At 43.4% G+C, this 24,329-nt stretch overlaps 2 protein-coding genes across 9 annotated transcripts in view; one reads left to right on the top strand and one right to left on the bottom strand.

Moving 5' to 3' along the window:
• Nucleotides 1–1,299: 1,299 nt before the first annotated feature.
• Nucleotides 1,300–21,789, bottom strand: LOC139393179 (rho-related GTP-binding protein RhoG-like). Of its 5 annotated transcripts, none has more exons than XM_071141593.1 (5): nucleotides 20,669–21,789; nucleotides 18,139–18,188; nucleotides 7,472–7,649; nucleotides 5,066–5,236; nucleotides 1,300–4,957 (listed from the first exon to the last, which is right to left on the bottom strand). In XM_071141593.1, the coding sequence occupies exons 3-5, from the start codon at nucleotides 7,598–7,600 to the stop codon at nucleotides 4,682–4,684; spliced, it is 576 nt and encodes a 191-aa protein (XP_070997694.1). In that variant the 5' UTR covers nucleotides 7,601–7,649; nucleotides 18,139–18,188; nucleotides 20,669–21,789; the 3' UTR covers nucleotides 1,300–4,681. The 5 variants fall into 5 exon arrangements, with proteins under 5 accessions (XP_070997694.1, XP_070997693.1, XP_070997692.1 ...); XM_071141592.1 differs by having other exon boundaries at nucleotides 17,630–18,188; nucleotides 20,669–21,346; XM_071141591.1 differs by lacking the exon at nucleotides 18,139–18,188 and having other exon boundaries at nucleotides 20,669–20,757.
• The window catches only part of LOC139393177 (stromal interaction molecule 1-like), a 116,560-nt gene continuing 113,514 nt past the window's right edge, over nucleotides 21,284–24,329 (top strand). For 2 of the 4 annotated variants that reach the window (XM_071141585.1, XM_071141587.1), the window contains exon 1: nucleotides 22,744–22,912. The gene's annotated coding sequence lies outside the window, so the exon portion shown is untranslated. Of the gene's footprint in view, nucleotides 21,666–22,743; nucleotides 22,913–24,329 lie in introns of those variants that run through there. The other 2 variants (XM_071141584.1, XM_071141586.1) reach the window with 2 other exon arrangements.

The following is a 24,329-nucleotide window of genomic DNA, read 5'->3' as shown; positions in this document are numbered from 1 at the left end:
CATGTATTGGGGATATGATATAAAATGCTAACCTCCCCTGTTATTGTAATGGTGAGATGTTGGCATGTATTGGGGGTATGATATAAAATGCTAACCTCCCCTGTTATTGTAATGGTGAGATGTTGGCATGTATTGGGGATATGATATAAAATGCTAACCTCCCCTGTTATTGTAATGGTGAGATGTTGGCATGTCTTGGGGATATGATATAAAATGCTAACCTCCCCTGTTATTGTAATGGTGAGATGTTGGCATGTCTTGGGGATATGATATAAAATGCTAACCTCCCCTGTTATTGTAATGGTGAGATGTTGGCATGTATTGGGGGGTATGATATAAAATGCTAACCTCCCCTGTTATTGTAATGGTGAGATGTTGGCATGTCTTGGGGGTATGATATAAAATGCTAACCTCCCCTGTTATTGTAATGGTGAGATGTTGGCATGTCTTGGGGGTATGATATAAAATGCTAACCTCCCCTATTATTATAATGGTGAGATGTTGGCATGTCTTGGGGGTATAATATAAAATGCTAACCTCCCCTGTTATTGAAATGGTGAGATGTTGGCATGTCTTGGCGGTATAATATAAAATGCTAACCTCCCCTGTTATTGAAATGGTGAGATGTTGGCATGTCTTGGGGGTATGATTCTAAAATGTTAACCTCCCCTGGCTTTTATGAAGCTAGCCAACTTCAGTTAGCTTCACATTCCATATCAGGCTCGTACTACGACGGTGGATGGTGGATATTGCTCGCCCGCCTGCCTCTAACGCTGCACTTTAACCTCAGTCATTGTATCATTTAGCTCTGGCGTACAGATACTTTTGGAGCATGTTTAATCTCGGACACCCAGAAATACAATCTTGTGTAATTAATTGCATCAGATGCTTGTTTAAATTCTGGAAGGAAACGTGTTAGTTCAATGTCTCCCCAACTCTAAACGGAAACTGACAGTGAGTTTCGTGTAAGTCTATGGGCCAAATGTCCCAAGATGCGAGCACCTGTGAATTTGTGATTTGTCCAAATGATCAGTGTCAAAAAATCTGTATAGTCTTTGCATCCCACTCTGTCGCCAGATGCTACTGCTGTTTATGTTATGTGCATATGTCCATGAGAGATTAGGGTTGTTAGAGTAGGTAAAGTAAGACTGGACAGGTTGGGCCTTAAACTGAAGGGTTTGGAGTAAAAAGTAGAGAGACACACATACTCACTAAAAATTACTTTTAAAAAATCCAACCATAGAAGTTGAATTAGAATATATCTTTCTGACTCCAATATTGTAAAAGACAGGATGGCGGTCAGGATTGTAACATGATTTTATTCTCAGTTTATATAAAATTAAGACAGTCTGAATGTTAAATTTTCTCAGTTTACACAATGCCTGGCATTTGACTTTTTTTAACATTGCATGGTCACTGAAATATTTTAAAAATATATATATATTCAATCATGTTAAACACATTTTACATTACAGGTTTGATAAATATTATACATAAATGACTTTCAAGCACAGCCCTTGTGGAATATAATGGGGAGGGGAGGAGAAGGAAGTAACGTTAAGAGGTGAGGGGAGGCATGGGGTTGGAGAACAGGGGAAAGGAGAGGTGAGGAAAGGAACAGGGAGTGGAGGCAGAGGGTAGGAGAACAGGGGAAAGGAGAGGTGGGGAAAGAGGAGGATAGGAACGGAGTAGAGGGTAGGAGATGTGGGGAAAGAGGAGAGAGGGTGAAAGGAACAGGGAGTGGGGGAAGAGGGTAGGAGAGGTGGAGGCAGAGGGTAGGAGAATAGGGGAAAGGAGAGGTGGGGAAAGAGGAGGATAGGAACGGAGTGGAGGCAGAGGGTAGGAGATGTGGGGAAAGAGGAGGGTGAAAGAACAGGGGTGAAAGGAACAGGGAGTGGGGGAAGAGGGTAGGAGAGGTGGAGGCAGAGGGTAGGAGAATAGGGGAAAGGAGAGGTGGGGAAAGAGGAGGATAGGAACGGAGTGGAGGCAGAGGGTAGGAGATGTGGGGAAAGAGGAGAGAGGGTGAAAGGAACAGGGAGTGGGGGCAGAGGGTAGGAGAACAGGGGAAAGGAGAGGTGGGAAAGAGGAGGATAGGAACGGAGTGGAGGCAGAGTGTAGGAGATGTGGGGAAAGAGGAGAGAGGGTGAAAGGAACAGGGAGTGGGGGCAGAGGGTAGGAGAACAGGGGAAAGGAGAGGTGGGGAAAGAGGAGGATAGGAACGGAGTGGAGGCAGAGGGTAGGAGATGTGGGGAAAGAGGAGAGAGGGTGAAAGGAACAGGGAGTGGGGGCAGAGGGTAGGAGAACAGGGGAAAGGAGAGGTGGGGAAAGAGGAGGATAGGAACGGAGTGGAGGCAGAGGGTAGGAGATGTGAGGAAAGAGGAGAGAGGGTGAAAGGAACAGGGAGTGGGGGCAGAGAGTAGGAGAATAGGGGAAAGGAGAGGTGAGGGAGGGGAGAAGAACGGATGAAAGGGGGGGGGGGGCAAGGGTGGTCTAAAGATTATACTGTTGGAATGGTCTGGAAGGTATACAGGCAGACAGGAAGTGAGGGGGGGAAGTGGAAATGGCTCTCTGTCTCATTGTGAACCTCAGTAGAAGGATTACTTCCTGTAGCAAAGAGGCTGGACTCAAGCTGTGTCTAACCTGAAGGCTAACTCAGGGCTAACTCCATTCATCCTGAATGAAGTGTCTGAGCCATGAGGACCAATGAAATCAGATACCCTCCCTCTCGCAAAGATTGGGTCATTATCCCCTTCATTTGAGGAAGACAATTGGTTAAATATATTAATAAAATGTTTTTTGTGTGTAAATATATATATTTTTAACACCTATCACATGACACATTTAGTAATGACAGTACTTGCTTTCCAAACGGTATGTTTTTTTGTGCAATTGTATTTTGAAATTTGCAAAAGGCAACCAACCATAATCCATAGATGGCAGTTCCCATTCAAGTGAAGACTGGCAGCCATTGCTAGTGTATGTAGCCTCTGTTGAGTCCCCAACAACTGGATGTGCTGGTTTTCAGGGGAAATGGAAAGAGAGCCTGTGGCGCGACTTCTGCTTTCAGACATTAACAGCATGACACCCCATCTTAACACCTCCTCCATATTCACTGGATTGGTTGAACAGTGCAGAAAATGACCTTTTTCTTCTTCTTGTCGAGACCAGTATGTAGGGGATCTAGTTTCAGGTGTTTCTTTTATGCCTGCTATGTTAGGTTACAGTCAAATTGCCAGGTTTAGAGGTTCCAAAACCCTGCTATGGATTATATGTCTGTGGCCACAACGCAACAAGCTGTTCTACAGAAGGTGCTCGTGCATTGATGAGCACACAAAAGCACAACAGTAGAATTAACGATAAGTAATCAAATAAAGATGGCACTTCTAAATTTCGGCACAAATTATAGTGTGGCACTGACTCGCCCATAGATTGACGTTTCAGCATTGTCTCAATGACGAGTTTGGCATTCGACTAGCCATGTGCGACATGCACGCGCAGTAACCAGCCTGCTAGAGTTAGCGGCAGGCGGACGAGCAATATCCACCGTAGTAGTACGAGCCTGATGTGGAATGTGAAGCTAATTGAAGTAGGCTAGCTTCATAAAACCCTGATCTGGAATGTGAAGCTAATTGAAGTAGGCTAGCTTCATAAAACCCTGATCTGGAATGTGAAGCTAATTGAAGTAGGCTAGCTTCATAAAACCCTGATCTGGAATGTGAAGCTAATTGAAGTAGGCTAGCTTCATAAAAGCCTGATCTGGAATGTGACGCTAACTGAAGCTGGCTAGCGTTATAAAAGCCTGAGTAGATCTAGCTTGCTTCGTAGTATACAACTCAGGAGGGGATATGATATAAGGGAAGATATGAAGGAAGATCAGCGGTCGTGGAAAAAAGGTTTCACAACTTTTGGGACACAACCTCTCAGCTCCCCAGCTTCATCTGCGACCTCTAACCTCTGGCCTGAACAGAGGCAGCCAGCGTCAACACACAGGGCACATTTTTGATTTACAAACAAACAAATATTAAAGGCTCTTTTCTGGGAATTGAAAGAGGCATGGCTCATCATGATATTTCTCAATATGCTTTACATATGCTTTAGTTGGGTTTCTACTGAGCTCTAAAGCTGGAATAAGAGGAAAAGAGACTAGGGTCAAGGAGTGGGAAGAGAAAGTAGACGCCACCATCACAGACCAATCAGTCTCTGGTAAAGCCGTTGAGTGACACTGCTCTGGCCTATCAGAACTGCCCAAGTGTCCATGATAACAGATCACTGTAATTCGTCATTTGCAGAGTGCAGTTGCCCCTCCCTCTTCCCAATAGTAAGGCTCGTCGGTCACTGGGGGAAAAGAGAATACTGTTCTCCTGTCATATTTACATGTAACTGAATTATTCTACCATAGTCATGTACATTCCTATTATTTCCATTGTTGCAGTAAGTTTTTCAGTTTCAACTGCCCACCCCCTTCTGTCTCTTCATCTAGCTAACCACCCTTCTTTCCCCTTCTTGACCTCTTGCTGGTGGTGTGCTGGGGGTCGAGGAAGGCTTGGATGGCCTCAGCAAACATCAGTCTTTTTACCCCTCCTTTACTCTTCCTTTCTATCTCCCCAATCCCCCCCCTCTCTCCTTCCCCCCTCTCTCTCTCTCTCTCTCTCTCTCTCTCTCTCTCTCTCTCTCTCTCTCTCTACAGTAGCCTACAGGACCTCTTGCTGGTGGCGTGCTGGGGGTTGAGGAAGGCTCGGACGGCCTCAGCGAACACCTCTTTGATCCCATCCTGGTTGAGGGCGGAACACTCCAGGTAGCGGGCGGCTTGGATCTGACGGGCCAGTCCCGCCCCCTGGTGATGAGTGACAGGAGATTGGCTCTGCTCCTTCAGCTTGCGCTGGGTCTCCTCATCGTTACGCAGGTCACTCTTAGTGCCTACCAGGAGGACAGGCACACCGGGGCAGTGGTGGGACACCTGTGGGTACACACACATACATGTGTAAACACACAGACATTTACACACACACACACACACACACACACACAATGTAATAAACCCACAGACAAACACACACACACTGACCTCTGGGTGCCACTTGTGTTTGACGTTCTCATAGGAAGCGGGGCTGGAGATGGAGAAGCAGATGATGAAGATGTTGGTCTGAGGGTAGGACAGGGTCCTCAGACGGTCGTACTCCTCCTGACCTGCCGTGTCCCACAGGTTCAGACTGATGGAGCGCCCGTCTACTGTCACCTAAAACACACACACAGGGGTAAGAACACACACACAGGGGTAAGAACACACACACAGGGGTAAGAACACACACACACACAGGGGTAAGAAACAAACACATAGGGGTAAGAACACACACACACAGAAACACAGGAGTAAGACACAAACACACACAGGGGTAAGACACACACATGGGTAAGAACACACACAGAAACACAGGGGTAAGTAAACACACACAGAAACACAGGGGTAAGAACACACACACAGAAACACAGGGGTAAGAACACACACACAGAAACACAGGGGTAAGAACACACTCACAGAAACACAGGGGTAAACACACACACACACACAGAAACACAGGGGTAAACACACATACACACAGAAACACAGGGGTAAGAACACACCCATGGGTAAGAACACACACACACTGTTGTAAGAACACACACACAGGGGTAAGAAAACACACACAGAAACACAGGGGTAAGAACACACAGGTGTATGATACACACACAGGGATGTAAATGCACACAGAGGGAAGTAAATAGACACACACACATGGAACACATGCAGGCAGGTATAAACACACACACCTACACGTGTAAAAACACATACATACAGTGGGGCAAAAAAGTATTTAGCCACCAATTGTCAGCCACCAATTGTGCAAGTTCTCCCACTTAAAACGACTAGAGAGGTCTGTAATTTTCATCATAGGTACACTTCAACTATGACGGACAAAATCCAGAAAATCACATTGTAGGATTTTTAATGAATTTATTTGCAAATTATGGTGGAAAATAAGTATTTGGTCAATAACAAAAGTTTATCTCAATACTTTGTTATATACCCTTTGTTGGCAATGACAGAGGTTAAACGTTTTCTGTAAGTCTTCACAAGGTTTTCACACACTGTTGCTGGAATTTTGGCCCATTCCTCCATGCAGATCTCCTCTAGAGCAGTGATGTTTTGGGGCTGTTGCTGGGCAACACGGACTTTCAACTCCCTCCAAAGATTTTCTATGGGGTTGAGATCTGGAGACTGGCTAGGCCACTCCAGGACCTTGAAATGCTTCTTACGAAGCCACTCCTTCGTTGCCTGGGCGGTGTGTTTGGGATCATTGTCATGCTGAAAGACCCAGCCACGTTTCATCTTCAATGCCCTTGCTGATGGAAGGAGGTTTTCACAAAAAATCTCACGATACATGGCCCCATTCATTCTTTCCTTTACACGGATCAGTCGTCCTGGTCCCTTTGCAGAAAAACAGCCCCAAAGCATGATGTTTCCACCCCCATGCTTCACAGTAGGTATGGTGTTTTTTGGATGCAACTCAGCATTCTTTGTCCTCCAAACACGACGAGTTGAGTTTTTACCAAAAGGTTATATTTTGGTTTCATCTGACCATATGACATTCTCCCAATTTTCTTCTGGATCATCCAAATGCTCTCTAGCAAACTTCAGACGGGCCTGGACATGTACTGGCTTTAAGCAGGGGGACACGTCTGGCACTGCAGGATTTGAGTCCCTGGCGGCGTAGTGTGTTACTGATGGTAGGCTTTGTTACTTTGGTCCCAGCTCTCTGCAGGTCATTCACTAGGTCCCCCCGTGTGGTTCTGGGATTTTTGCTCACTGTTCTTGTGATCATTTTGACCCCATGGGGTGAGATCTTGCGTGGAGCCCCAGATCGAGGGAGATTATCAGTGGTCTTGTATGTCTTCCATTTCCTAATAATTGCTCCCACAGTTGATTTATTCAAACCAAGCTGCTTACCTATTGCAGATTCAGTCTTCCCAGCCTGGTGCAGGTCTACAATTTTGTTTCTGGTGTCCTTTGACAGCTCTTTGGTCTTGGCCATAGTGGAGTTTAGAGTGTGACTGTTTGAGGTTGTGGACAGGTGTCTTTTATACTGATAACAAGTTCAAACAGGTGCCATTAATACAGGTAACGAGTGGAGGACAGAGGAGCCTCTTAAAGAAGAAGTTACAGGTCTGTGAGAGCCAGCAATCTTGCTTGTTTGTAAATACTTATGCAAATACTTATTTTCCACCATAATTTGCAAATAAATTCATAAAAAATCCTACAATGTGATTTTCTGGATTTTTTTTCTCTCATTTTGTCTGTCATAGTTGAAATGTACCTATGATGAAAATTACAGGCCTCTCTCATCTTTTTAAGTGGGAGAACTTGCACAATTTGTGGCTGACTAAATACTTTTTTGCCCCACTGTACATACACAAACAAACTCATACACAGTACCTGGCTGCTATAATTGTCAAACACGGTGGGTATATATTCCTTAGGGAAGGCTCCGGTTGTGTAGGAGATGAGCAGACAGGTCTTCCCTACGGCACCGTCGCCCACCACTACACACTTAATGCTCTGCATGCCTGCTGCGCTGCCGACCCTTCAACTCTCACCTCTCACCCTCAGCAACCTGATGGAACACACAGACATACCACACATTTAGGCCCCGTTCTATTTCGGTTCCTTCACCCTTCCCCTAGCCCAGTGTCTCCCAATCCTGGTCCTGGGAACCCAAACAGATGCACATTCTAGATATTTCCCTAGAAGTAACAAATCAACGACATTGTGCACCTCTTAGGGTTCCCAGTACCAGGATTGGGAAGCACTACTCTAGCCCCTACTAGCTGATTTTATTTGCATAGACAGATTTGCATAGGAAGATTGGATGGGTGAAAGTACTGCATCGTGGGGGGTTACAGATCATGCGTATATACCTACGTATCAGTAAACAGCTGAGGGTTAGAGGACTGTAAAGGAACCAGACATGAAGGGACGGTTTTCCCAGACACAGATTAAGCCTTGTCCTGGACTAAAAAGCACTTTCAATAGAGATTCTTCATTGGGCATGTTTTTTAGTTCAGGACAAAGCGAAAACAGACACCAAAGGAGACGAGAGAGAAAGAGACATACAGAGAAACAGACAGAGACGCAGTCATGTCATTTAGTATTATAGCTACTATTCTTATTGTTGTCGCTGTTGTTTTCATTATTGTTATGTGTATCACTTCGCTTTGGAGACATTGACAGTCATGCCACTAAAGCATATTACATTTTAATTTAAATATGAAAGAGATTAGAGATACAGACAGAAGGCCAGAGACCAAGAGACAGACAGACAGAGAGAGAGAGAGAGAACAGACACAGTGAGACAGACAGACAGACAGAGATATAGAGAAAGAAAACAGACACAAAGAAAGACAGAAACAGACCGAGAGACAGACGCAGTGAGACAGACAGAGACCAATACAGACAGACAGTGAGAGAGAGAGAAACAGACAGAGACCCAGACAGACAGACAGACAGAGTGATAGAGAAAGAGAACAAACACAAAGAGAGAGACACAGACCGAGAGACAGACACAGTGAGACGGAGAGACCGAGAGTGTTTATGGAAATGAAGTGTACACAAGGAAACGGGATCCAAACAAAACAAAGATGTTATCCTTGGTTCAGCCAATGGGCTTCAGCTCTATGGAACACACAAACACACATACTGAGCAACATCCTCCCATAGAGCGCAAACGTATAAAATAGAATGATTTACTTTACACGAGATACAGACTCATGTCTATCTCTTTCTTGCTATGTCTGTATGTTTCTGTCTCTATCTATCTCTCTCTCCTCATCTCCCTCTCGATCTCTGTCTGTCTGTCTGTCTGTCTCTCTGTCTCTCTGTCTCTCTGTCTCTCTGTCTGTCCAGATGTTTAGATACAGTGACTCCACCCAGACTCCAGGGAAACAGGCAGTCAGCCCCACCTCCACTTGGGGTGTGACCCACTGAGGTCACTGTAGCCTGCAGACCAATCAGAACATCCCTTATGGCTGGGGTTTCATGCCTGTCAATCACTATCCACTAGGCGGGACCCTGGCCCACTGGTCTTCTGCTAATCATGTGGAGAAGGATTACGTTTCCCCATAATGCTGATCTAAGGTCAGTTCTGCAATTTTCCCACTAATTGGTTGCATCCCAAATGTCACCTATTCCCTATACAGTGCACTACTTTTGACCAGAGCCCTGTGAGCTTTTTTACTACACAGCCCTAACTCATCAAAAGTAGTGCACTACAGTGCCTTGCAAAAGTATTCACTCCCTGCAACACCACTAAGCAAGGGGCACCACCAAGCAAGCGGCACCATGAAGACCAAGGAGCTCTCCAAACAGGTCAGGGACAAAGTTGTGGAGAAGTACAGATCAGGGTTGTGTTATAAAACAAGATCATAAACTTTGAATATCCCACAGAGCACCATTAAATCCATTATTCAAAAATGGAACGAATATGGCACCACAACAAACCTGCCAAGAGCGGGCCACCCACCAAAACTCACGGACCAGGCAAGGAGGGCATTAATCAGAGAGGCAACAAAGATACCAAAGATAACCCTGAAGGAGCTGCAAAGCTCCACAACGGAGATTGGAGTATCTGTCCATAGGACCACTTTAAGCCGTACACTCCACAGGGCTGGGCTTTAGGGAAGAGTGTCCAGAACAAAATAAGCAAACACTTTTGTGTTCGCCAAAAGGCATGTGGGAGACTCCCCAAACATATGGAAGAAGGTACTCTGGTCAGATGAGACTAAAAGTGAGTTTTTTGGCCATCAAGAAAAACCCTATTCTGGTGCAAACCCAACACCTCTCATCACCCCGAGAACACCATCCCCACAGTGAAGCATGGTGGTGGCAGCATCATGCTGTGGGGGTGTTTTTCATTGGCAGGGACAGGGAAACTGGTCAGAATTTAAGGAATGATGGATGGCGCTAAATGCAGGGTTTCTTGAGGGAAACCTGTTTCAGTCTTCTAGAGATTTGAGACGGGGACGGAGGTTCACCTTCCAGCAGGACAATGACCCTAAGCATCTTGCTAAAGCAACACTCTAGTGGTTTGATGGGAAACATTTAAATGTCTTGGAATGGCCTAGTCAAAGCCAAGACCTCAATCCAATTGAGAATCTGTGGTATGACTTAAAAATTGCTGTACAACTTGAAGGAGCTGGAGCAGTTTTGCCTTGAAGAATGGGCAAAAATCCCAGTGGCTAGATGTGCCAAGCTTATAGAGACATACCCCAAGAGACTTGCAGCTGTAATTGCTGCAAAAGATGGCTCTACAAACTATTGAATTTGGAAGAGGTGAATAGTTATGCACGCCCAAGTTTTCACTTTTTTTGTCTTATTTCTCGTTTGTTTCACACAAAAAAATATTTTGCATCTTCAAAGTGGTAGGCATGTTGTGTAAGTCTAATGATACAAACCCTCCAAAAAATATATTTTAATTCTAGGTTGTAAGGAAATAACAAACATATTGTTAAATTAATATAGGTCAAAGTCATTGTTAAAACACCTATTGCTATTGAGAGATGGCTGCCCCAAACCCAGACTCCTAAACTTCATGTTAAAAAGTTTTTTTTAACACTATTATTTCAATAGAACATGTTGAGTTCTTCTATTATTACATTGAAAGAGGTCTCTCCCCCCCCCACCAAATAAAAATAAAAACCCAGACTCCTAAACTTCATGTTGGCAGATATAAAGCCTCTCTTGAAAAAGCCAAACCAGAAAATATCAAAAACTAAATCGGCCTATATCGAATCTCCCATTCCTCTCAAAACATTTAGAGGCAAGTGCCTTTAAAGGCAACTGCTGTTTTCAAGGTTTTACTGCTAACCTACTAGAGGTCGACCGATTATGATTTTTCAACGCCGATACCGATTATTGGAGGGCCAAAAAAAAAAAGCCGATACCGATTCAATCGGCCGATTTAAAAAATAATTAAATAAAAAAGTATTTGTAATAATGACAATTACAACAATACTGAATGAACACTTATTTTAACTTAATATAATACATCAATAGCCTCAAATAAATAATGAAACATGTTCAATTTGGTTTAAATAATGAAAAAACAAAGTGTTGGAGAAGAAAGTAAAAGTGCAATATGTGCCATGTAAAAAAGCTAACGTTTAAGTTCCTTGCTCAGAACATGAGAACATATGAAATCAGTTGTCCTGAGTCTGCACAACTCTGCTAGGACCAAGGATCAAGAGAGACACTCAAGTGTTTAAGTACTATATCTCTTGATACAATGATGAAAATAATCATAGCCTCTAAACCTTCAAGCTGCATTCTGGATCCTATTTCAACTAAACTACTGAAAGAGCTGCTTCCTGTGCTTGGCCCTCCTATGTTGAACATAATAAATGGCTCTCTATCCACCGGATGTGTACCAAACTCACTAAAAGTGGCAGTAATAAAGCCTCTCTTGAAAAAGCCAAACCTTGACCCAGAAAATATAAAAAACTATCGGCCTATATCGAATCTCCCATTCCTCTCAAAAATTTTAGAAAAGGCTGTAGCGCAGCAACTTACTGCCTTCCTGAAGATAAACAAATGTATACGAAATGCTTCAGTCTGGTCTTAGACCCCATCATAGCACTGAGACTGCACTTGTGAAGGTGGTAAATTACCTTTTAATGGCATCAGACCGAGGCTTTGCATCGAACCTCGTGCTTCTAGACCTTAGTGCTGCTTTTGATACCATCGATCACCACATTCTTTTGGAGAGATTGGAAACCCAAATTGGTCTACACGGACAAGTTCTGGCCTGGTTTAGATCTTATCTGTCGGAAAGATATCAGTCTCTGTGAATGGTTTGTCCTCTGACAAATCAACTGTACATTTCACTGTTCCCCAAGGTTCCGTTTTAGGACCACTATTGTTTTCACTATATATTTTACCTCTTGGGGATGTCATTCGAAAACATAATGTTAACTTTCACTGCTATGCGGATGACACACAGCTGTACATTTCAATGAAACATGGTGAAGCCCCAAAATTGCCCTCGCTAGAAGCCTGTGTTTCAGACATAAGAAAGTGGATGGCTGCAAACTTTCTACTTTTAAACTCGGACAAAACAGAGGTGCATGTTCTAGGTCCTGAGAAACAAAGAGATCTTCTGTTGAATCTGACAATTAATCTTAATGGTTGTACAGTCGTCTCAAATAAAACTGTGAAGGACCTCAGCATTACTCTGGACCCTGATCTCTCTTTTGACGAACATATCATGTTTCAAGGACAGCTTTTTTCCATCTACGTAACATTGCAAAAATCAGAAACTTTCTGTCCAAAAATGATGCAGAAAAATTAATCCATGCTTTTGTTACTTCTAGGTTAGACTACTGCAATGCTCTACTTTCCGGCTACCGGATAAAGCACTAAATAAACTTCAGTTAGTGCTAAATACGGCTGCTAGAATCCTGACTAGAACCAAACAATTTGATCATATTACTCCAGTGCTAGCCTCCCTACACTGGCTTCCTGTCAAGGCAAGGGCTGATTTCAAGGTTTTTACTGCTAACCTACAAAGCATTACATGGGCTTGCTCTTACCTATCTCTCTGATTTGGTCCTGCCGTACATACCTACAGGTACGCTACGGCCACAAGACACAGGCCTCCTAATTGTCCCTAGAATTTCTAAGCAAACAGCTGGAGGCAGGGCTTTCTCCTATAGAGCTCCATTTTTATGGAATGGTCTGCCTACCCATGTGAGAGACGCAAACTCGGTCTCAACCTTTAAGTCTTTATTGGAGACTCATCTCTTCAGTAGGTCCTATGTTTGAGTGTAGTCTGGCCCATTAGTGTGAAGGTGAACGGAAAGGCACTGGGGCAACGAACCGCCCTTGCCGTCTCTGCCTGGCCGGTTCCCCTCTCTCCAATTGGATTCTCTGCCTCTAACCCTATTACAGGGGTTGAGTCACTGGCTTACTGATGCTCTTCCATGCCGTCCCTAGGAGGGGTGCGTCACTTGAGTGGGTTGAGTTAATGACGGGATCTTCCTGTCAAGGTTGGCGCCCCCCCTTGGGTTGTGCCATGGCGGAGATCTTTGTGAGCTATACTCGGCCTTGTCTCAGGATGGTAAGTTGGTGGTTGACGATATCCCTCTAGTGGTATGGGGGCTGTGCTTTGGCAAAGTGGATGGGGTTATACCCTGCCTGTTTGTCCCCATCCGGGGGTATCGTCAGATGAGGCCACGTGTCTCCGGACCCCTCTTGTCTCAGCCTCCAGTATTTATGCTGCAGTAGTTTGTGTCGGGGGGCTAGGGTCAGTCTGTTATATCTGGAGTATTTCTCCTGTCTTATCTGATGTCCTGTGTGAATTTAAGTATTCACTCTCTCTCTATCTCTCTCTCTCTCCCTCTCCTCTCCTGAGGTGCTGACCTGTTGCACCCTCGACAACCACTGTGATTATTCTATGGGAGTTTTTGCTAGCCACCATGCTTTTACACCTGCATTGCTTGCTGTTTGGGGTTTTAGGCTGGGTTTCTGTACAGCACTTTGATATATCAGCTGATCTAAGAAGGGCTTCATAAATACACTTGATTGATGTTAAAAAACATTTTTTAACACTATTATTTCATTAGAACATGTTGAGTTATTCTATTATTACATTGAAAGAAGTCCCCCCCAACCAAATAAAAATAAAAACCCAGACTCCTGAACTTCATGTTAAAAATGTTTTTTAACAATATTATTTATTTCAATAGAACATGTTGAGTTCTTCTATTATTACATTGAAAGATAATAAACTAATTAGTAGATTTCTTTATTTCAAACATCTTTCTCTAAAAAATGCTGTCCCACCGAAACACACATATTTAAAGACTGTAGAATCAATTAGCCTTCCAGCATTGTAGAACATCCTGCTGGTCATCGCTCATATCAACACCATTATCCCAGAAACCCTAGACCCACTTCAATTTGAATATCGCCCCAACAGATCCAGAGATCCACGGACTCCACACTGCCCTTTCCCACCTGGACAAAAGAAACACCTATGTGAGAATGCTATTCATTAACTAGAGCTCAGCGTTCAACACCATAGGACCCTGGGACTAAACACCTCCCTCTGCAACTGGATCCTGGACTTCCTGACGGGTTGCCCCCAGGTGGTAAGGGTAGATAACAACACATCCGCCATGTTGATACTCAACACGAGGGCCCCTCAGGGGTGCGTGCTCAGTCCCCTCCTATACTCCCTGTTCACTCATGACTGCACGGCCAGGCACGACTCCAAAACCATCATTAAGTTTACAGATGACACAACAGTGGTAGGCCTGATCACCGACAACTATGAGGCAGCCTATAGGGAGGAGGTCAGAGACCTGGCAATGTGGTGCCAGGACAATAACCTCTCCCTCAACGTGAACAAGACCAAGGAGATGATTGTGGACTACAGGAAAAAGAGGACAGAACACGGCCCCATTCTCATCGACGTGGCTGTAGAGCAGGTTGTGAGCTTCAAGTTCCTTGGTGTCCACATCAACAACAAACTATCATGGTCCAAACACACTAACACAGTCGTGAAGGGGGCACAGCAAAGCATATACCCCCTCAGGAGACTGAAAAGATTTGGCATGGGTCCTCAGATCCTCAAAAGGTTCTACAGCTGCACCATCGAGAGCATGGTTGCATCACTGCCTGGTATGGCAACTGCTCGGCCTCCGACTGCAAGGCACTACAGAGGATAGTGAATACGGCCCAGTACATCACTGGGGCCAAGCTTCCTGCCATCCAGGACCTCTATACCAAGCGGTGTCAGAGGAAGGCCCTAAAAATTGTCAAAGACACCTCCGCCAAACTTTACAGTTGGCACTCTGCATTCAGTCAGGTAGCGTTGTCCTGGCATCTGCCAAAACAAGATTAGTCCGTCTAACTGCCAGGTGGTGAAGCGTGATTCATCACTCCAGAGAACTAGTTTCCACTGCTCTAGAGTCCAATCACATTTTTTTGTGGGACTAGAAAAACATTTCTGGAATGTAAAATGATGATATTGAACCGGTTCCAACCATTACGTCTAACAATATAATGAATTAGATGCATAAGTAAGTCAATCAATCAACAAATTTCAGATTCTTACAATCAACATTGAACATTTTACATAGAACAAAAGTGATTATAATTCTCATAATCAAATGTAAAGGTTTTGAAAATCAGTTTACATTTTTTTTTTACTATTTTGTTAATTTAGTATTCAAATACAATGTGTACAATGAATCTGTAAAATAAGGTTAATCAAAATGATCCCTACTGTGCGGTTCTCCCTTATTACAGCTTTTTCACAACATTTCGCTAGTGACAAATTTGGTGGGGTGGTAAGGAAATATTTCAAATACAAACAGTGTGTGAGTAATATATATGTCTACCTGACATATGTTGGAAGATAAATATGTGCTCTGAAAGTTTGGGGAAAAATAGGATATAAATGAGAAAGAAATCAACCCCCAGTGTGCACCACTTGTGTAGAATGACCCATATAAGGAATAAGGTGTTAAAGAAGCTCACTCAGAATCTCACACGTCCTCCTCACCGCAGATTACAACTTCATCGAAAGAGAGAGATGAAAGGAGAAGTAAGACAGGACGTTACTTTACCACTCCACTTCTTCCCTTACATGCTGACCACACCGCCCGCGTTGGGTGCGCGAGCGTTGCAAAATAAATGTACACATACATGTTATTCAATCATTTCATCCAAACTGTTTTGGATGTGCGTCTGCGTAGCCAGACGCTAAAATAGAACTTGGTTCTAATTTTGACGCTTGAGGCGCTGCAAGTCCCGCCTCTCCAATCTCATTAGTTTTTAAGAGCATATCACCACATGGGTGATTGAAAGCTGAACTGAGGTCCAGACTCCAGTCCAGTTGGTGGTGGTAATGCACCTTAAAGTTGGTTGGCCATATAAAGTTCAAAGAAGAAGAAGAAGATGAAAAAGAAGACTGAATGAGGAGACTAGAATCCGTGGATTAATTGCCGGAGTAGAAAACCTTGTGCATTTCAGGTAAAATAACAACCCACTGTTTATATCCTAGGACAAATTAGCTAGCAACAGCAAGCTAGCTAAATGGCCATGAATGTTTCATGCGTTTTGACCTGTCCCCAAATTAATATAAACTCAGCAAAAAGGCTGTAGGCTGAGAGAGGCTGGACTAAGGGCTTGTAGGCCTGTTGTAAGGCAGGTCCTCAACAGACATCACCGGCAACAACGTCGCCTATGGTCACAAACCCACCGTCGATGGACCAGACAGGACTGGCAAAAAGTGCACTTCACTGACGAGTTGCGGTTTTGTCTCACCAGGGGTGATGATCGTGTTTGTGTTTATCGTTGAAGGAATGAGCGTTACACCGAGGCCTGTACTCTGGAGCTGGATTGATTTGGAGGTGGAGGGTCCGTCATGGTCTGGGGCGGTGTGACACAGCATCATCAGACTGAGCTCGTTGCCATTGCAGGCAATCTCAACGCTGTGCTTTACAGGGAAGACATCCTCCTCCCTCATGTGGTACCCTTCCTGCAGGCTCATCCTGACATGACCCTCCAGCATGATAATGCCACCAGCCATACTGCTCGTTCTGTGTGTGATTTCCTGCAAGACAGGAATGTCAGTGTTCTGCCATGGCCAGCGAAGAACCTGGATCTAAATCCCTTTGAGCTCGTCTGGGACATGTTGGATCGGAGGGTGGGCCATTCCCCCCAGAGATGTCCGGGAACTTGCAGGTGCCTTGGTGGAAGAGTGCGGTAACATCTCACAGCAAGAACTGGCAAATCTGGTGCAGTCCATGAGGAGGAGATGCGCTGCAGTACATAATGCAGCTGGTGGCCACACCAGTTACTGACTGTTACTTTGATTTTGACCCCCCCTTTGTTCAGGGACACATTGTTTAATTTATGTTAGTCACATGTCTGTGGAACTTGTTCAGTTTATGTCTCATCTGTTGAATCTTGTCATGTTCATACAAATATTTACACATGTTAAGTTTGCTGAAAATGAACGCAGTTGACAGTGAGAGGACGTTTATTTTCATGCTGAGTTTAGGTTGTTCAGAGTTCATTTTGATATTTCAACCTGCGTGTCCTGATCGCTTCTGGTGTTGATGGACAAATGCACACGATGACGCACGTGGATGCACGTTCCTACCTGGTCTAGTCGGCATGCTGACCACACTGCCTGTGGTGGGTGCGCGAGCGATGCAAAATAAATGGACACATACATGTTATTCTGTCATGCCCTGATCTGTTTCACCTGTCCTTGTGCTTGTCTCCACCCCCCTCCAGGTGTCGCCCATCTTCCCCATTATCCCCTGGGTATTTATACCTGTGTTTTATGTCTCTGTTTTACAGTTTGTTCAAGCCTACCAGCATTTTGTCTCAGCTCCTGTTTTCCCTAGTGTCTCTTTTTCTCGTCCTCCTGGTTTTTGACTCTTGCCTGACTCTGAGCCTGCCTGCCGTCCTGTACCTTGGCCTCTACTCTGGATTATCGACCCTTGCCTGCCTTGACCTGTCGTTTGCCGACCCTCTTGTTTCAATAAACTTCATTACTTCACACAGTCTGCACTTGGGTCTTACCTTGATTCCTGATATTATTCAATAATTTCATCCAAACTGCAAGTCCTGGCTCTCCCATCTCCTCGCTGGTTTTTAGGAGCATATACCCACGTGGGTGATTGAAAGCAAATCTGAGGTCCACACTCCAAACCAGTTGGTGCTGGTAATGCATCTTAAAGTTGGTTGCCAACTGCCATGTAAAGTCCACAGAAGAAGAAGAACAACAACAACAACAAGACTGACGGAGGAGAGATTACTAGAAACTAACTATGTTTCCCCTTTTGTCTGTGGATTAATTGTCGGAGTAGAGAACACACGATTTGTGTGCTCGATTTTATACACCTGTCAGTAACGGGTGGGGCTGAAATAGCCGAATCCACCAATTTGAAGGGGTGTTCACATACTTTTGTATTTATAGTGCAGTTGAGTCAGTTAATTTTGATATTTCAACCTGCGTGTCTTGATCACGTCTGGTGTGAATGGACAAAATCAACATGCATACAATGGCGCACGTGGATGCAGGTTCCTACCTGATCTAGTCAGCATGTTACACACTCTAACAGTCCCCAGCAGCACTAAGCTACAGTCAGAGTGAGAGAGGGAAGGAAAGAGAGAGAGAGAGAGAGAGAGAGAGAGAGAGGATGCAGAGTGGAAAGAAGAGAGACACAGAGGAGAATAAACATTCAGAGAGAGAGACCTTTAGACTGGATATGAAAGTTACAGATTGTTCCTATAAGGGCTGAACTGAAAGGCTTGTATTCACAGCAGCGACATATAACAAGCAGCGACAAATGATGCATCCCAAATGGCACCCTAATATAGTGCCTATGGGTCCTGGTCAAAAATAGTGCAATATAAAGGGAATAAGGTAGAGACAGCATGATGTTGGTATGCCTGTTAATGCTCACTTTTAAAGAACACGAGTCCGGGCACTACCACTTTGGTGTGTACTCAGTTTGGTGTATAATTGTGTGTGTATGTGTGCGCGAGCGAGAATGTGCGTGTGTGTGTGTGTGTGTGTCATTCACAGCATTTACAAGCAAGGCCCCAGGAGAGTGAACTAGCGGTGTGAGAAAGTGAAACAGGAAGGGCTAGATGTCCTGAGGGACAGGCCTAGTTGGGTCGGTTGCCAGAGTCTACTCTATAAGCTGTGGGTTATCACGACAACAATATGGTCATTTAGCAACCATTTACTCATCCAAAGTGACTAACAGTTCTATTTTTGTTTCGTCAGACCAGAGAACATTTCTCCAAAAAGTACGATCTTTGTCCCCATGTGCAGTTGCAAACTGTAGTCTGGCTTTTGTATGGAGGTTTTGGAGCGGTAGCTCCTTCCTTGCTGAGCGGCCTTTCAGGTTATGTCGATATAGGACTCGTTTTACTGTGGATATAGATACTTTTTTATCTGTTTCCTCCAGCATCTTCACAAGATCCTTTGCTGTTGTTCTGGGATCGATTTGCACTTTTCGCACCAAAGTACGTTCATCTCTAGGAGACAGAACGCGTCTCCTTCCTGAGTGGTATGATGACTGCGTGGTCCCATGGTGTTTAAACTGGCGTACTATTGTTTGTACAGATGAACGTGGTACCTTCAGGCATTTTGAAATTGCTCCCAAGGATGTACCAGACTTGTGGAGGTCTACATTTTTTTTCTGAGGTCTTGGCTGATTTCCTTTGATTTTCCCATGATGTCAAGCAAAGAGGCACTGAGTTTGAAGGTAGGCATTGAAATACATCCACAGGTACATCTCCAAATGACTCAAATTATGTCAATTAGGCTATCAGAAGCTTCTAAAGCCATGACATAATTTTCTGGAATTTTACAATCTGTTAAAAAGCACAGTCAACTTAGTGTATGTAAACTTCTGACCCACTGGAAATGTGATACAGTAAATTATAAGTGAAATAATCTGTCTGTAAACAATTGTTGGAAAAATGACTTGTGCCATGCACAAAGTAGATGTCCTAACCGACTTGCCAAAACTATAATTTGTTAACAAGAAATTTGTGGAGTGGTTGAAAAACGAGTTTTAATGACTCCAACCTAAGTGTATGTAAACTCCCGACTTCAACTGTATATACAATGGTTATATATCATTTAAGTATGTACTTTATCTTGTATGTGGTCTAGGCAGACATCAACTAGTTGGTGTGTATATGTTATAAGTATGTTATAATGTGTGTTATGACCACCTCTTGGTGGCTGTTAAAATCATTGAGGACTGAGCTGTCAGACAAACAGCTGTCGAAACACAGAACTCAATATTCCCTTCCTCCTTTCCTCTTTTCCTCCCTCCTTACCCCCCTCATTCCCTCATTCCTTCCTACCCCACAAAAGGTTTCAGGTATCGAACCACACCAACTGTCCGAGTAGAGAAAACACTAGTAAAGTGTGAAAATACCACCACCACCATACTCAAACAGCAGGTTTGCCCTCCTGTATATCTCCCTGTATTATTGGAGTATACAGAGATAATACATATTGGAGGGTGGGTGGTGCAAGGACAATTATTTATGGACATTTTGGTGATTTCACTCTCAATTCTATTTCCACATAACATGAAACCATCAAACTGTGTGATTGTCTGAGTGAGTATTCTATGAATGATTTCACATCTGTTTCTGGTGATAGGAGATGATACAGATGATTGAAAACCACACAAACATACACACACACACACACACACACACACACACACAGAACACCCCTAAACAAGTGAGTGTAGAAGACATGTCAACATTATTAGGGAGTAGTTGGTCCCTCGATCAATTACTTATGAGTAAAACACAATAACCTATAATCCCATGGCATAGACAAATAAAAACTGACACTAGCCTGTAGCAAACATCTCAATGATAACGGAGAGGCTCCAGACAGAAAGCTGGACATCTCGGAGTCAAACCCAGTAGAGTTTAGAGTTTATGGGAAGCCAGACAACATTTGTTGTAGAATAACTTGCAGCATTAGGCTACGTTACACAGTTTAAAAGTTATAGTAGTCCCAGCCTATTCATTTCCGATTAGGTATACTAAGTAAGCAGTCTTGGGTCAAAAACTCACCTAACATAGTCCTTCCTCCTCTCCTTCTCTGTGGCAGAATTGGTCAGACGCCCGAGGAGCGGATGGATCTTCGTTGTCTTGTGTTGTCAGTCAGTCAGTCGGGCGGGCGGGCGGGCGGGGTTGCGTTATGAAGGAAGTCGGTTCATTTGCGGAGAGGAGAGGAAGTGTATGAAACGGCTTTGGTGAAGTTTGAGGAAGTTTATTTGTTGGCGAATAGCCGCTGAGCTGAGGATGCGACTCTGACTGAGAACCATAGTTAGATTAGCCTAGGCCTACAATTGTTTTGTACATCCTAATAAAAGTTATCATAAAGATTATATTTTGTAGGTAATTGCTCACACTATATATACATATGAACGAATTCGTTAAATACCATCTTTATGCATTTATAGCAGTTAATGCACATTGCTAGCCACAAAGAAAACAACATAAATAAAGTGTGTTCAGTATAGTTAAATAGGATAGACATAGGCCCCTACATTTACCAGATAAAAGTTAAGTTTATAGGCCTACTAGAGGGGTTAAGTGCAGGAAGGGGTTTTGACGTTTGAGTTTAGTGACAGTTCGGATAGAAAAAAGAACCCCAGAATGAAGTGTGCTTTTCTGGTAAATCCTGAAGGTGGCTTCCGCGCTCCGTGTGGAGCGCACTCAGTGTACGACAGTACATTATCCACAGATCATATCCAGAGGACAAGTTAGAGATGATATAAAACTGTATTCTGGTGAGAGGGGAATGAGCTGTTCGAAGTAAACTGATCTCGATTAGGTATAGTTTAGTCTACCCCATACAGTGCAGTGCCTACTCTCCGCGCGAAGACAGGGGCGACATCAGACATCGCACTCCGAGTGGACCTATATTAAAACTGATTTCAAATGGACTACACAAAAGGACTGGACAATATCTAGTCACAGTACACAGAAACTCCAGAGGACTTTACTGTGTTGGGGATCGTGAGACAGCAGCTGCATACCTCATAGGATATCCCAAGTTGTAAAGGTGAGTTTCCCAACGACGACGTAGTAAAATGGAGATGGAAAGTTGCGCTTTGATATTGAATACCGAGTTATTATTAGGTATACATCGAAGGCTGTTACTTTGTTTACATTGGCATCGCTTATTTACTGGGATATGCTTATTGTCTGGCTACGTTTGTGTCACTTCCCAGCTAGCACATTTGGTTCCTTGGAAGTTGTTGGAACGTATGTTTTGGTTTCCCCATTAGTTCTGGGAACTAAGCCATACGTTTCCTGACCGGTAAAACTTAACTTTTAAATGTTCTGTGAATGGAAGGGAAAGTTTCGCCTGTCTGTGATCATTCATTTTTAGGTTGCATTGAGTTTCTGAGAACGTTTTACTATGGTTTACTATAGAATGGAAATTAGTGTTTTTTTTTATAACTTCATAAAAGTTTCATTGAATGTTTCAATAATACTTCCAATAACACTGCTAGCCTAGTTTATTTGTTTTGCACTCAGAGCACCGACAGGACACATGGAAATGAATAGGTATTAGTCACTCAAACACATTTATTTTTTATAGGTGGCACTTCAGTGAGATTCGAACCTAAAGATCTTCTGTTCTTTAACCATGGAATTTGTCCACTATGCCAAAAGGAAGGGGCTACTGTGGTATTTTATTTTTACTCATACAAAGCTGTATATTTTTGTCTATTCAAACGGAACCCATTTCAATGGAAACAAGCACTCATTAAGATCAGGTGTGGCCAATTAATGTGTGCAGCCCACACACCTGAACACACGTAACAAGATATAGAGTTTAGTGTACATGTTTTTGAATAACAATAGTACAATTATTTTTGAATGTTACTAAGGTTTTCGTGGAACGTTTTCTGAATGTTCTGAGAACATGACTTTAAATAGAAACATGAGGAAACCTGCAAAAAAACTATGTTGAAGTACTGAAATTCCCACAGAAGAATGCTGTTTCTTAATGTTCTCTGAACATTCTGAGAACATGACTTACATAAAACCACGAGGAAACCTGTAGGAAACATACTGAAGTAGTCTTACTGAAATTCCCAACTAAGAAACATATGGTTCTCAGAACATTATGTGCTAGCTGGGTTGGTTGTAAAATAAAGCGGAACTTAAAGTGAGTAACTGAAGGACTTGACCACAATTCTGTAATATCTAATATTGTTTCCAACACGCTTGAGAATGCCAAGGCGGGCATTTATTATCTTATCGAATATCCACAGTTAAAGGCCTACTTTCACTTTTAAAGTAAGCAGTTCTTTTTGTTTTCTTCAGCATAACAACATTGATAGGCTACGTGTGTTGTCATTGTTTCTTGATGGATGTGTCTGTGTGGTTTGTTTAGGAACAGAAAACGAATTAAAAGGTCAGTACACTGCATTTCAAGCAGTCGAGAATAATCTAATGATTTTAGGATTTATAACTGACATCTGGTGTAAAGTACTTAAGTAAAAATTCTTAAAAATCTTTAAAGTATTTTTTTTGTTCGTATCTGTACTTTACTATTTATATTTTTGACAACTTTTACTCCACTACATTCCTAAATAAAATAATGTACTCTTTGCTCCATACATTTTCCCTGACTCCCAAAAGTAGTTACATTTCAAATGCTTAGCAGGACAGGAAAATGGTCCACTTATCAAGAGAACATCCCTGATCATCCCTACTGCCTCTGATCTGGCGGACGCACTAAACACATGCTTCATTTGTAAATTATGTCTGAGTGTTGGAATGTGCCCTTGGCTACCCGTAAACTAAAAAAAAAACAAAAAAAATTGTGCCATCTGGTTTGCTTAATATAAAGAATGTGAAATTATTTGCACTTTTACTTTTGATACTTAAGTATATTTTAGCAATTACATTTACTTTTGATACTTAAGTATGTTTAAAACCAAATACTTGTAAACCTTTTCTCAAGTAGTAACCTATTAGCAGTCTTATGGCTTGGGGGTAGAAGCCGTTCAGGATCCTGTTGGTTCCAGACTTGGTGAATCAGTACCGCTTGTCGTGTGGTAGCTGAGAGAACAGTCTATGACTTGGGTGGCTGGAGTCTTTGACAGTTTAGGGCCTTTCTCTGACACCGCCTGGTATAGAGGTCCTTGTTGGCAGGGGCCATACGCACTACCCTCTGTGGCGCCTTGCGGACGAATGCCTAGCAGTTGCCATACCAAGCATTGATGCAGCCAGTCAATATGCTCTCAATGGTGCAGCTATATAACGTTTTGAGGATTGAGGGCCCATACCGAATATGTTCAGCCTGCTGAGGGGGAAGAGACGTTATTCCACCTTCTTCACAACTGTTTTGGTGTTTGTGGACCATGATCATTTCTTGGTGATGTGGACACCTAGGAACTTGAATATCTCAAACCACTCCACTACAGCTCCATCTATGTGGATGGGGGCGTGCTTGGCCCTCTGTTTCCTGTAGTCCACAATCAGCTCCTTTGTCTTGCTGACTTTGAGGGAGAGATTGTAATACCAGGTCACTGACCTCCTCCCTCGTCATCGGTGATCAGGCCAACAACCATTGTGTTGTCAGCAAACTTAATGATGATGTTGGAGTCGTGCGCGGCCACACAGTCGTGGGTGAACAGGGAGTACAGGAGGGGACTAAGCACGCACCCCCGAGGGGCCCCCGTATTGAGGGTCAGTGTGACGGATGTGT

The sequence above is a fragment of the Oncorhynchus clarkii genome, chromosome 33 (genome assembly GCF_045791955.1).
Source record: "Oncorhynchus clarkii lewisi isolate Uvic-CL-2024 chromosome 33, UVic_Ocla_1.0, whole genome shotgun sequence".
Taxonomy (NCBI): Eukaryota; Metazoa; Chordata; class Actinopteri; order Salmoniformes; family Salmonidae; genus Oncorhynchus; species Oncorhynchus clarkii.
This window is presented reverse-complemented; position numbering and strand designations above follow the sequence as displayed.